At 46.7% G+C, this 14,285-nt stretch overlaps 1 protein-coding gene across 3 annotated transcripts in view; it reads right to left on the bottom strand.

Moving 5' to 3' along the window:
* Positions 1 to 10,231: 10,231 nt before the first annotated feature.
* Positions 10,232 to 14,285, bottom strand: part of Slc25a17 (solute carrier family 25 member 17) — a 34,388-nt gene continuing 30,334 nt past the window's right edge. For all 3 annotated transcript variants that reach the window (XM_021640324.2, XM_060388999.1, XM_060388998.1), the window contains 2 exons: positions 13,676 to 13,758; positions 10,232 to 11,071 (listed from right to left, as the gene is read on the bottom strand). In XM_021640324.2, the coding sequence (XP_021495999.1) occupies positions 10,924 to 11,071; positions 13,676 to 13,758 (231 nt within the window). In that variant the 3' untranslated portion in view covers positions 10,232 to 10,923. The remainder of the gene's footprint in view (positions 11,072 to 13,675; positions 13,759 to 14,285) is intronic.

Below are 14,285 nucleotides of genomic sequence, written 5' to 3'. Positions count from 1 at the left end.
GTTCTTCTCTTAAAGGGGGGCTCTTTCGTAAAACTGGAAGGCAAAATTGTAAAACTCTTCAGTGTTTACCGCCTTCATGATCAGAAATCCTTTCCTTAGAGGCTCATTACCAAATGCAACCATATGGCGTAGAGAGGTGAGGAAGTGATGAAGAGGAGCTGAGACACAGCTCCGTGTTTGCCTAGCACCTTTCCCCAGACACACACCAGGCGTAGAAGTACATGACAGTAATCCCCGTATGGAGGAGGAGAGAGGAGAAGCCAAAATTCAAGGCTTTCTAGTGATGTAACAAAACACCACGACAACTTATAAAAGGTTTAATTAGCCTTACAGTTTCAGGGGGTTGAGTCCATGACGGCAGAGCAAAGGCACGGTGGCAGGAAAGCCGAGAGCTCCCATCTTGATCCACAAGTAGGAGGCAGGAGCCAAACTGGGAATGCAGAGTCTTTCAAGACCTTGAAGCCTGGCCTCGGTGACGCCTCTCCTCCAACAAGGCCACGCCTCCTAATCCTCCCCAAACAGTTCAGCCAATGGAGACAAACCATTCACACATGTGAGCCTATAGGAGACATTCTCATTCAGACCACTGCACTGAGCTTGAGGCTAGCGCAGGCTACCTGTCAAAAAACTGGAGGAGTATGGTAAAGAATTCCAACATGCAGAAATTATATCTAACGAAGTCACACGAGGTAAGTGATTGTGCAGTGTAACACTCATTTTTAGAACTCTGTTTTATTTGGGGTTTCTTAAAGCTTCTCCCTTCCAAACCCTCAACCCTAAGTAGGAGAGAGAAGGTTAGTGGGGAGACGGGGCCCAGACTCCTTTGCTTCTCCCAGCTGCTTAGACTCCGGGGGTTCTTTTGGGGCTATACCAATCTCCATAACAGCAGATGCAGAATCTGCTATACCAATCTCCTCCAAGCTACTGCTCCACGAAGTGTTTTTCTGTCTGCCCCAAACTTGCACGCCATCCATCTCTATGGTCTCTCCAAACAGCCACATGCTGCCCTTTCTCTTTCTGGGCTCTTGTATTTATCAGAGTCCTAGACCACGCCCCTGTCTGTGCTGCACGAGGCAGGCCATTACCAGCTGGCAACAACCATACTCCACAGGAGGCAATTATCAGCTGTGGACAAACTAAAGCCCAAACGAAAACCCCACACTTGGGATTAAAACAAAAACATATTTACATAACGTAACTGAGTTTTTAAAGAAACCAAAACTCCCATTGCAGTGCAGACACGGAACCAAAGCTCAGAGAGCGGAACTGTGGAAAGTACAGTAAAAGTCGTTTTTAACTACAGGATTCGGTAAAGATACACATACGGTTTTGTGACACCAACTGGTAAACTGGAGGTGCCTCAGTAACGGTAGCTTAGGGATTGTTACGATACTTCAGTCTACAATCTCAGCTACCCGCTGGGTGAGAACTTTCAGGCTACTGGCCTGTCTAGTATTTACTTTGGTAGGCCTCATCTGACTCCTTGTAGGATTGTTAGGGAGAGCAAAAGGCCCACAGAACACGCATCCCAGTCTTTCTTCTCATTCCCATTTCTCCTGCAGCTCCCCACGCAGAGGAGAAGAGAGTATGTCCACACTGCTCAGTGAACAATGGTAAACATAAAGGAATCATCAGTGGGACAGCACACGCCCAGAGTACACCAGGCACTGGGTTCTGTCTTGGGGGGGGGGGGGGGCTAGGATTATATTATAGCGGATATGAATAACGTTTTTATTTTTATTAGTTTCATTTTTTAAGACATGGTCTCAGGCCGGGTGTGGTGGCGTACGCTTGTAATCTCTGGGAGGCAGAGGCAGGTGGATCTGTGAGTTTGGAGCCAGCCTGGTCTACAGAGTGAGCTCCAGGACAGCTAGGGCTACACAGAGAACCCTTGTCTTGAAAAACCAAAACCAAAACAAAATAAAACTATAACCTCCCCCCACACACACCAAAATGCAGAACGGCCAATCTGGTCAAGGATGGTAGTTACAGGAAATCTAATTAAGCTGTTCCTGCTGGTTGATCTTGTACAGGAAAAATGAAACAGTTCATGTTATGACTGATTTAAAAGTTTTAATTACACAATGAGTTCAAGGACCTTATCATCTCATTAGACCCAAGTTTAAAGTAAACGAGACTGCTAAGAAGGACAGGGCTGCTGGTCACTCCCTCCCCGGGTGCAGGTCGCCAGACCACAGCTCTCCTCTCTCCTCCATTTCAGCCTGGGGTTTAGTTCAGATTAACGCAGAGAAAATAAAGCAGCACCATATTTCTGACAAATTGCCTCTGTCGAGACAATCTTCCACGAGGAAGCTTGGTGTGTTCCCAGGGCAAACCTCACCTTCTGACCTCAAAGTCCGTAACAGAGTTGGATCCTGGCTCTCAAGCTACAAAGTGATGCAGCGGCTGGAGAGATGGCTCAGTGATTAAGAGCACTGGCTCCTGTTCCAGAGGACCTGGGTTCAATTCCAGACATCTACACAGCAGCTCACAACCATCTGGAACTCCAGGCTCAGGGAATCTGATGCCCTCCTCTGGCCTCAGTATATAACCAGGCACCCATACTCAACCCAAGCACCTCTACACAAACACACACAATAATGATAATAACTAAGCCTGGCGGTGGTGGCACTCGCCTTTAGTCCCAAGCACTCAGGAGGCAGAGGTAGGCAGACCTCTGAGTTTGAGGCCAGCCTGGTCTACAGAGTGAGTTCCAGGACAGCCAAGGTTACCTACAGAAAACTTGACTGGGGAAAAAAACAACAGAAAAAAAGTGTATTAGTGTGTGTGTGTGTGTGTGTGTACGCGCGCGTGCGTGCGTGTGTGCAGTGTCCATGTGCACAAAACCCAAAGGATGGCTTGGCTCTCGAGCTGGAGTTGCAGGTGGCCGTGAGCTGCCCAGTGGGGGTGCTGGGAGTGGAACGCTGGTCCCCTGGAAGAGCAGCAAATGCTCTCAGCCCCTGAGCTCCAGCCCCACAAAATGACTTGAACACTTACATAACTTTTCTTTTTAATCAGAAATAATCAGCAGAAGAAGTCTAAGCTGTTGGTGTCTGCCTGACTCCCACACTGAATAATGAATCAGAAGGGCTGAGCCTGAATATTATTTACCTTTCTAATCCCAGAAGTTGGCAAGGTGCTTGCGTGCAGCAAATAATCAAAAGCTGGTTTTTAAATAGTGAGCAGAGCATTTGTCTCGAAACCGGAAATGGCGATTTAATAAGGCCCTCCATATGGTGTGCACACAGGGTTCACTCAGGCTGTCCGCTCTACCAATGGGCTCCACAAAGTCTAAGGCAAACAGGGATGAGGTGCATGCGGAGCAGCTAGCAGAAAGCCAGAAGCCAGCGAGTGTGCAGAGGCTGAATAAAAGCAGGCTGAAGCCATGCAGTGCTGCATGCATGTGATCCCTGGCAGGCAGAGACAGGGGGATCAGGGATCTGAAGTCAGGCTAGGTTAGACAGAGAAAAAAAAAAAAGTAGCCCATAGTGTTTCAGCTATAGGCGGGGCTTAGGAATCTTTGTGCGGTTCAGGATTTTGTAGTTAACTACAGCTTCATTGAGTTTGTGGATGCAGCGATCCTGTCATCTCCAGAAGACAGTTTCACTCTGGTCCTCTCTTCCTTGATGGTGTGTGTGTGTGTGTGTGTGTGTGTGTGTAAGGGGGTGGGGTTATTTGTATGTGTGCACACCTCATTTTCTCCTCAGACGTGTTAAGTAGCCAAGGACAGACACCACCAACACCCAATCCTCCGGCCACTCCCCTCTAAAGTGCTGGGACCACAGGCGCTTGCCCCATGCCTGGTTTTTACTCTAGCTTTATTATTATTATTTTTCAATGCCTTGTTGTGTTCGTATGCATGGGGAAAGAGGCATGTATGTGGAGGTCAAAGGACAAGTCTGGACTTGGCGTTCTCCTTCCACCTTTTCATGGGCTCCGGGTGGGGAGTGTGTGTATGTCAAACTCAGATCACTCGGCTTGTGTGACCTTTGCCCTCCGACCCCACCTCACCAGGGATCATTCTCTAACTTTACAGTGTCGTTTTCTTCTCTCCTGCATACACCCTAGGAAATTCTCTTCCCTGTTTCATTAGACCCGCTGAGCAGCTTCTGCGTCCGGTGCACCCCACAAACATTCACACTGACACAGGGCCTTTGTACCGAGATACTGGCAACAAGCCTGAAGCACCTCCGTCAGCTCACACTTACCGCACGCGGAAATGCCTCAGAAGGGAGCCTCCCTATCGACTTGGTTATTCTGGCAACACTCAACACTGCCAGGTAATCGATGCCTTGCCAGCAGGAGCTTGCTCTTAGCCCTGTGGCATCTGGCTCCACAAAGCCACCACTCTCTGGCTTTTCTAGAGAGTGACTGGCTTTTCTAGCCAGTGACTCCGCTATGGTTGAATGTGGCATGTTACCGAGTAACTGGTAATTTCAGGGAGGGAAGCCTAATTTGAATACTGAATGAAAGAAAACATTATCTCATTTTTGCTTCTCTTTTTTTGCTCTTCTCTATTTATGACAAATATTCCACATTCATTGCTGTCTCCAGTTTTTTTTTTTTAATAGAAACTTTCACAAACTTGTGTCACTCTGATGGCTGATCTTGCTTGTCAGCTTGACACAAACTAGCGGAATAATCAGTGTTTTCCAGGGGAACAGAACCGACGGGATGAATCGGCCTACGAGAGACGGAGAACCCCGAAGTTGCTCAGTGCTTGAAGCCGGGTACCGCAGCAGCTGGAGTGGCAGGCTCCAATCTATTTCACTAAAGGAAACACCATGAGGGGGGCTCGGTGGTACGCGCCTGTCATCTCAGGGAGGCAGAGGCAGGAGGATCTCTGCGAGTTGAGACTAGCCTGGCCTAGAAAGCAAGTCCAGGACAGCCACAGCTACACAAAGAAACCCTGTCTCAAAAAAAAAAAAAAAAAAAAAAAAAAAGTCGCATAGGTCTGCCTGAGTCATGCCATTATCGATATCACTTTACCTGTGCTGCCCGTTAGAATCAGACCGTTATAAACAGTGCTACAGTGCTTGCTCGTTACAAGTCAGGCCATTATAAACAGTGCTTGCCCTGACATTCCGTTATGAGTCAGGCCATTACAGACACTGCTTTGCCAGTGCCCCCATTACGGTAACTACAATCCCTCTTACTAGCCCAGCACCCAATTAGACACACTGCATTTAATTCACCCAGTCGAGCAGCAGCGTCTCCAACCCTAAGGCCTGGCACACGGAGGGCAATGACAAAGCTTTTCAAGTGTGCCCGTCTCACCACTCTGTGTCTCACGGCATTAGCGAAGGGCGTGTCTTCTGATTAGGTTCTTAAACAACAAAACCACACAAACATTCCGGTTTCTCCGAGACTTAAAAATTCCTCATCGCTAAGCCAAAAAATAACAGGCATCTCTAGCTCCTTTTCGCAGATGCTTGGCCAACAAACCAAATAAACTCTTGGTTCCTTTAACTATGAAAGCTTCGGCAGTCAACCCAGAACCTTTGCCCAGGGCGCACAATGACAAACTAAACCTGCTCTAGCTTCCCATTCCTTCCACCGCTATCTCAGCTTCCTTAAAATCCACCCCCACAGATATTCCCCAGACATCTGCTCGAACGCGTTAACAAATTCATTAACTTCTTTTGGGTAATGTTGCCGGCGGTGAGGAATGCATCCTCCGCTAAGGATGAGGAGACTATTTCCTCAGGCAGACTGGGCCCAGGGGAATCTGAGGATCCAATGCCAGTCTCCTTAGGGTGCTCCCACACATCGCCAACCCAAGACACAGGATCCCGTTCTTTTATAATCAGCACTCTCATTTTAACTGCTGGCACCCGCGGAGGCTGGGAATTACATGTGCACTGTAAGTCAGCTGATTGTGTAAGGAGGGTTTGGGTTTGGTTTTCTGCACCTTGAGTTCTAACGGCTGCCGTTTTCTCTTCCCGGGCACACGCAGGAACCTTTAGATTATTTCTGCATACCTGGGAATCACCAAGTTTATCACTCAACTCATTTTTTTCTTTCTCTGTTAACTTTATTCAAAGATATTAAAGGGAGCAGGCAGCATCATTATACTTCCCACAAATGTTCAAAGGTTTTTATATAAAGTCTCAAATGCCTGGTTTCTCACAGGAGATGAATCAGGCCCGTTAAATGCACTTAGCTTGCATAGCTCTTTAAATAGCTCACAGCACGGACTTTCAGGGCTCTCCACGCCATCAGAACAGTCTTGAGTGAGCACGGGTTTCATCCAGTTGGAGGGCCAGCTCCAGATACCACCAGGCCCACTCGAGAAACTCATGCTCACAATTCTGTTTCTCCAGAACCACTCCTGGTGCTACAGTTTGTATTAGTCAATGTTCTCTGGGGGAACAGAAGTAAAGGGATGGAAACAGCCCAGGGGTGGCTCAGACTCCGCAGTGTTCTCTTACACGACCCAGCTAGATCGCCCAGACTGCAGAGGTATTTGTGCACTGTGCATTCAAATGCTGATTTCTGTGCGCAGAGATCTGGGTGCACTCCAGACTCTGACACTGTCATTCTGAAGCATCTCCCGTCTTGGCATGTTGTAAACATTGTTCTCCATCACCTTCTGACCGGTTAAATAAAGAGCTGAACAGAAAACAGCTGGGCAGGAGAGGGTAAGGGGGGACTTTGGTCCAAGTGAGAGGATCCCAGGTGGGGCCAGAGAGAGGCAGGAGTCGCCATTAGGACATAGATGGACAAGGAGGAGCCAGAGTGAGACTAAGATGGCAGGTAAGAGGCCACGTGGCCGGAAAGTAGGCCAGGCCTGTTTATCTGCCCAGCTTTAGTGCCCAAAGATTTAATAAACACAAAGGTCTCCTGTCATTATTTGGGAGCTTAGGGTAGGCGTAGAAAAAAACCCTGCATTTTACACCCAGACATCTATCCCTAATCAATGATAGTAATAGTTACCACAGTTGTTTATAAAGCCCTTACAAGGCGAGCAGAGTGATTGCATTTGACACTAGTGATCACCCCACTAGCTAGCTTTATCTCCGGGCTGGAGTGGTGGCTCAGTGGTCATGAGCCATCCCTCCAGAAGACCTGAGTTCAGCTCCCGCCAGCACCTACAAGATGGCTCACTCCCTGTGACTCCAGGTCTGGAAATCCATGCCCTCTTCTGTCCTCCTTGAGCACCAGGCTTGCAAGGGATACAGACTCACATACAGGCAAAATGCTCATACACACAAAATAAAGTAATACAGGAAGGAAGGAAGGGAGGGAGGAAGGAAGACAGAAGGAGAGAGAAAATAACTCCGCTCCACATTCGAGGAAACCGAGTTTTCCGAAAGTTCGGTTTGTGTGACAATCTGTCTAGCCCCAGAACGTTCTCTCGATCGCCCATCAGGGCACAGCAAACTCAGCTCCAGCCCTGACTTACCCAGGCAAGGCTTCCGACAGTTCTGCTTCAATTTCCTTGTTAATTAAATGGGACTGTTGTCACTCGCTGTCTACTCCACAGAGAGACTGGGATGATACGAGGACAAAGAGCAAAAGCTTCAGAAGGGAAATTGCTCTGTAAATCTGGATACTCTCGTGAGTCCCCACTGCGTGGCCATACAGGGATTTGGCTTACATCGTTAGCTCTCACACACCCTCTGAGGAGGGCAGGAAGTATTATCATCTTCACTCAGCAAAGCATGGAAATGCAAGGAGATGACATAATCTGCAAACCCGGGACTAAAATCTCAGATTTCTAACTCCCACTGCCATGTTCTCGGGGTACGGTCTATCTTCCATACTTCCAAGCTAACTGTAAAATAGTCAAGGGAGAAACAACAGTGTCCACCTCAAAGCAGAGACTAAGTACTCACAGACATTAACAATTCCACTGCAGGGATGCTCATATAATCTCTAAGGTTTGGTTTTTGCTTTTGTTTTTTGGTTTTTTTTTCGAGACTTGGTTTCTCTGTGTGGCCCTGGCTGTCCTCGACTCACTTTGTAGACCAGGCTGGTCTTGAACTCATGGAGATCTGCCTGCTTCTACCTCCCTGAGTGCTGGGATTACAGGTGTGTGCCATGGAGCCCGGCTTAGGTTATTAATCTTCACAGTTTAAAGAAACTACACTGTAGTCAAGAGGGAAAACAATTCCTTCTAACGGACACTGGCTCTTTATCATACTCAGTTAACTCGCTACTAACTAAAGGTACAAAGCTGGGTGTTATTACCTAGTTTCAATGGTTGAGCCTATCCCCTTTCTCAAAGAACAGAAAATTTCATTACTAAACTGTCCCTCATAAGACCAGAGAAAGAGGGGTAGGTGATGCCTTTGAGTCCAGCATATGGAGGCAGAGAAATGGATTTCTGTGAGTCTGGGGCTTGCATAGCCTACACAGTGAGATCCAAAATAGCCGGGGCTACAAGGTAAGACCCTGTCTCAATACCCAGCACTCAGGGAGACAGAGGCAGGCGGATCTCACTCCATGGACACTTACTTGAGCTATATACTTTGGTTTGGAGATTATTCTAACGGACAAATCCTGTGATTCTAACGGATCACACAATGAGATCAATACCCAAGAATCAAAGTAAAGAGTAGAACTAAAGTGCTCGTGATGGTGCCCTAGCACCATCCTAAATTACTCTCCTCCTCCATGGAGCCCAACAGCAGTCTCTTGCTTCCCAGCCAAGACCTCTAACACCTTGAAGACACCAAGACACCAAGACACCTAAACCTTGAAGTAAAATAAAAAGCAGTAATGGTGGGAGGGAGGGGCCCTGGGAAGCCGCTTAGCCAGCAATGCAAGCACAAGCACCTGAGTTCAAGCACCAGGAGCCACACAGAAACCTGGCACAGCGTGCAAGCAGGTGAATCCTGGGGGCCTGCCAGCTCCTCTAGCCAAACAGGTGAGCTCCAGGTTTAGTGACAGATGAGGTGGAAAGAGCCTGAAGGGGATAGCCAATGGCAGCCCATGGCTTCCACTTGCTCTCACCCTCCCCAACACATGCCCACCCACACAATAGTAATGGGACCAGGGAACAGAGCTCAGTCTAGCTCTCTTAATTTTTGTTTTCTAGAATACCACAAACCCCTTCAGTCATTACTAGTTTAATAACCGCACACTCTGAAGTCACCACAATGGAGGAAGAGGAAACACGAGAGATTTCCACACAGAGTTGAGATCTACAGAATCCCCATTACTCTGTGACTGACTGAAAACACAGACTTACTTACAAATAGAGTGTCATTCTGTCAGAGAGACAAAAACCAAACCACAACAATCAAAGTTCTTCTACTAAGAGGAAGCCGTACTTGATCTTACCCAAGAGGCCGAGAATAAAGAATTCTATATATGCGAAGAGAATTTGCATTGTGGAAGGGTGGATGGAGCTATCTGTATCCACTCCTGCTGTGTGCTCTGAGGGAAGGAATTGATGACATGAGATGCTGAGATTTGTCAGAGGCCGTCTTTCCCACAACAGTCTGGTTTTCCTTTGAGAGAAATATTTATCTGGCTTCCTTAATGGAAGCCAATCCCATCGCCTGTTGGGCCAGAGGCCCTAAGATCTCCTGAACTCTATTATAGATGGGAATTAGCTAGGGATCTTGTTAAACTACAAAATATGACTCGGAGGGCCTGGGCTGCAAGCCTAACGCACGCTCAGCTGATGCCAACACTACTGCTTGATGGGCCGTATTTTACAGTAGTAGGACTCTAAGGGACGCTTTCAAATAGAAATAACCTGCATCAAATGCTTCTGAAAATACCACGTCCACACAGACTCTGCCAGGGAAGAGCGTCCACACGAGGTGCCCTACCTCTCAGTGCACTTTACCATCTTCCTTTAACCGCCTGGCTGCGCACTGTCTCAGTTGCGGGTCCATCGCTATGATAGAACACCACAAACAAAGCACCTTACACAAGAAAGCGTCTCCTGTGGGGTTTAGGGTTTCAGACCGTCTGTGACCACCGTGGTGGGGAGCAGGTGAGCTGGCGCGGCCCTGGAGCAGCAGCCGAGCGCCTGCATCTTGAGGCACAATCATGAGGCGGAGAAAGCCAAGTGGGAAAGGTGTGGGCTTTGAAACCTCAAAGCCAGCCCCCAGTGACACACCTCCTCTATCAAGGCCGCACCTCCTCACCCTTCCCAAACAGTTCGCCAGCTGGGAACCAAGTATTCATACAGGAGCCCCCAGGGCCACTCTCACTGAAAACACCAGACACGCCCACTTACCACCTTAGCAAAGAGCAACTTTCAGGAATGATCTTTGTGTCTGTGTGCTGACAATTTATTGAGGCTTGTCTGACTGGGGCTTGGTATGAATGGACATACAACATCAAGGCCTTTTTTTTTTGTAATAAAAGACAATTCAAAATAAATACGCATTTTAAACAAAAACTATGTCAAACACTAATGAATAACCGAAGTTTGCAAATTTTAAGAAAAATCATTTAGGATTAATAATTTTCATTTCCCCCACAGGATAAATAGCTCATTCAGCTCTCAGCTCTCTTTAAGCAGGATGAAGAGTCAAACAGAAATAAAGTCATGCCCCTGGCATAGTCATGACGTTATTTTCAGCGGGGAACTCTTCACCAAGATTAAGACACAGAGAAGTATCTGAGAATCATGTCACTGAATTGTCTGGAACCCGGGAATGCATTTTGGGAAAGAAAACAAGCAGCAAAGTTGAGAAAAGCTTTAGACGGAAAGACCATTCCCCTTGAGAAAAACTAATAAACACCCACAAACTTCCACCTTCAGGTTTTCAAACTAATCTACCCTCTACCCCCAAATCCAGCCAAACACCATACACTGAGTTGGCAATAGGCTCAGCTGGCTATCCTCCCTGGTTAGCCTTTGAGGCCTTTCCAGCCAGTGACAGGAATGTCTGTGGATGGAACCAGAGCGCAAGGAGAACCTCGCCTCTTCTGCGCCTTGTGTCCTGGGGGGAGGGCTCAGTGCTTCTGCGTGCTCTTCAGGCCCATCACGGCGAAGGTGGCAGCTGTCAGTTTCTCGTACACAAGGAACATGAGGGCAGCCGTGAGCACTGTCTGCAGCAGCTTGGCCTCAAGGCCTTTGTAGAGTCCCATTATTCCAAAGCGCCTGAAAGAAAGGTGGTTGGGGGGAAAAAGTTTTGTTTTTTTTTTGTTTTTTTTTTTTTTTTTTTTGTAAAAATCAGCTCTTGTGTTAGAGAGATCTGCTGCCCTGATAGTTTTTCTCTGAAAGGGTTTCTCTTTGGGATCAAAACAAGCACTGGAGGTTTTCAATTACTTCCGAGCTTTGAAGGCACGAGGGACAGACAAAGAAGCTCAGTGCTGAGGGACCATCGATACTGTCTTTATTATAGTTGTCATTAGCTAGTGGGATGCTGCCAACACAGCACTAATAAGATGCAGACTCTGAAAGTTCCTGAAACCATCTTAACACCCTAAACCAGAGAGCTAAGAACTTGTAAGTTTAATGGGTCCCAACTCAGGTATTTCAACTGAAGAGCCCCTAAGTGGCAGGAAAGCCATTAATTGGTTTAGATCATTTTAACCTCCACAGAGCTAACGGAAGAGACGAAAATGAAGAGCTGTCTGATTCTCAGACCTGCCTGTACATTTGGTCCTAGGGTGCAAATGACATTCAACAAGAACCTGAGTCACCTGGGCTGCTAGTTAAAATACAGATCTGCTGGCCCATTCCCAGAGTGGCTGACTCATAAACTTTGGGACAGGACTCAAAAAATGTGCCTGTCCAACAAGCTCCTCCAGGTGGTAAGGAGGAGCATGTCAGCTCGGGGACCAGGACTTAAGAGCTCCTCAGAGAGGAATGCGTTGGCTAGAACCCGAAGCCCAGAGCGAATAACCACTGCCACATCTGGATTTTTTTTTTTTTTTTGTGGGTTCTCATGCAAGCACTTCACCAACTGCGCCATCTCCCCAGCCCTTCCAGTGTTTCTTAATCACATAAACTTGGAGAGGTTTGGTATGTTATGTCATTGTCAGTGACAGTAACCAGAAGCCAGATGTGGCAAATGAAAGTTAAAACAATGGCTGGGCAGTGGTGGTGCATACCTTTAATCTTGGCACTTGGGAGGCAAAGGCAGGAGGATCTCTTTGAGTTCAAGGCCAGGCTTGCCTGAAGAGCTAGTTCCGGGTCAGCCAAGACTACAAAAGAAACCCTGTCTTGGAAAAAAAAAGAAAGAGAAAACTGAAAAAACTGAAACAATGGAAAACTCGGGTCCTTGGTAGCATTGGCGCTATTTCTTTCCTGTGCTTCTTTCCTGTGCTCCATGCAGCAGTCACAACACTGCTGGACAGCGCTGGCGTCACCACAGAACAAGCTCCTGCAGAACAGCAGTCGTTCACCCGGCTCTGCCTCTCTCTAGTGTTGGACTGTTTTCTCCAAAGATTTGCAATATGGAACACAACTACTTTTCTGGGGGGCTGAGTGAGGACCAAACGAGACCAAGAAACAAGATGTGAGAACACTTTGATTTGCAAATTATAGGGCCTCGTCAATTTCCAATTGACGTCATCTTAGTTAAACCTCTTAGCTACGCCCATCTTCCTTAACCTTCTCAGTGCTGGCAAAACTTTTAATTGCTGTCATTCTTGGAGGTCAATTAGCAATGTCTCTAAATATATAACTTTTGAAATTATAAAATGTCAAAATTTTACATGTTCTAATTCTTTTAACTAGGTAATTCCACATATAGGACTCAGCCTATAATTATGATTGCTTAATTGTACAAGGCTCATTTATAGTCGTCACTAATCAATGGCTGTAAAAAAAAGGCCTTCAGACAGTCGAGGCAGTCATCAGTAGATACACTATTGAATACGTCACAGTGATTTACATGACAGGAAACCAGTACAAGTCTATGCTTGTCAATGGCAAGGGACGGGTGTGATGCCCAGGTTACAAGACAGGAGAAAATGAGGCAGGACGATGCCTCAAGTTTGAGGCCAGCTTGGTCTACTTGGCAAGTACTAGCCCAGTCAGGGCTACAGAGCAAGACTCTGCCTCAAAACAATAAAAACTAAGCTAGATATATATACTGAACACATATGTTTCCTGTAATTCTCTAGAAATGTGCATATTTTACAGTGACTACCTCTTGGAAGAGGAACAAGAAGAGAGGGAAACTGGTTTTTACATATATGTAAATATGTAACTTTTTTTTTTTTTACATTTAACTGGCTCTAACTTGGTGAGTTTTTGTTTTATTTACTTATTTTGAGACAGTCTCATTCACTATGTGGCCCAAGTTGTCTTAGAACTTGCTCTATAGGACCTGGCTGGCCTCAAAGTCACTGAGATCCACCTGCCTCTGCCTCCCATGTGCTGGGATTTAAAGGCGCGAGCCTGGCTTCTTTATTTTTTTTTTCTTGGTGCTAGGGTTTGAATCCAGAACTGGGCACATACTAAGGACAGGCTCCACCACAAAGATCTACTCCCAGCCCTGGGGGTTCCCTTCCCAAAGGAGTTCTGTATATTTATAACTAGCAAGGAATAAGGACATGAACTTTCCCATAATTCTCCAAACTGCCGTCAAATCACCACGCTCCTAAACTAAGGAAAACCTGAACACAAGGAATGGTTTTGGAGGCTGCTGCTGCACTAGAGCAAGAACAGTTCATGCGACCACCCCACCCGTCCGTCCTGGAAGAGGAGGCTGCAGAAAGGGAAGGCAGGACAGGAGGCATCTCCCACACTCACTTGACTCGCTGGTGAAGAAGGTAGAGAACATTCCGGAGACTCCCCAGTGTCCTATTTTCTGGGTTTAGCCTATGACGTCCAAACTAAGAAGGAAGGAAAAAAAAGGAGATAATTACTATTTATCACTGGGTTTTTAAAAAAAATCTTAATTTTGCTTTTTAAAAAGATTTATTTTTATTTTCGTCATGTGTATGTGTGTATGGGTAGGTGCAAATTTGGAGTGCTGGTGCCCACGGAATCCAGAAGAGGGTGTTAGGTCCCCAGGAGCTGGAGTTACAGGAGGCTGTGAGCTGGGAAGTGCTGGGAGGTGCATTTGGGTCCTCTGCCCTTAAGCATCGAGTCATCTCTCCAGCCCCTCTTTATCTTAACTTCTGCTTAGGGAATTACATTGGAGTAACGCCTGATAGCACAGCATTTGATAATAAACATACCCAGCTAGCACCACTGATTTTATTAATTCTCTTTTTCAATTAAATAAATCAAAATAAAAATCTTTCTCGATAAAGAAAGTATTTTTTAAATTGCTCTGGGGACCGAGTGAAGGCCTTCAATATGCTGAAATAGATACCCTCCACACTGATCTACCTCCTCAGCATCATAACTTTCAGTT

The sequence above is a fragment of the Meriones unguiculatus genome, chromosome 8, assembly GCF_030254825.1.
Source record: "Meriones unguiculatus strain TT.TT164.6M chromosome 8, Bangor_MerUng_6.1, whole genome shotgun sequence".
NCBI lineage: Eukaryota > Metazoa > Chordata > Mammalia > Rodentia > Muridae > Meriones > Meriones unguiculatus.
The sequence above is the reverse complement of the archived record's forward strand: the minus strand, read 5'-3'. Positions and strand labels throughout refer to the sequence as shown.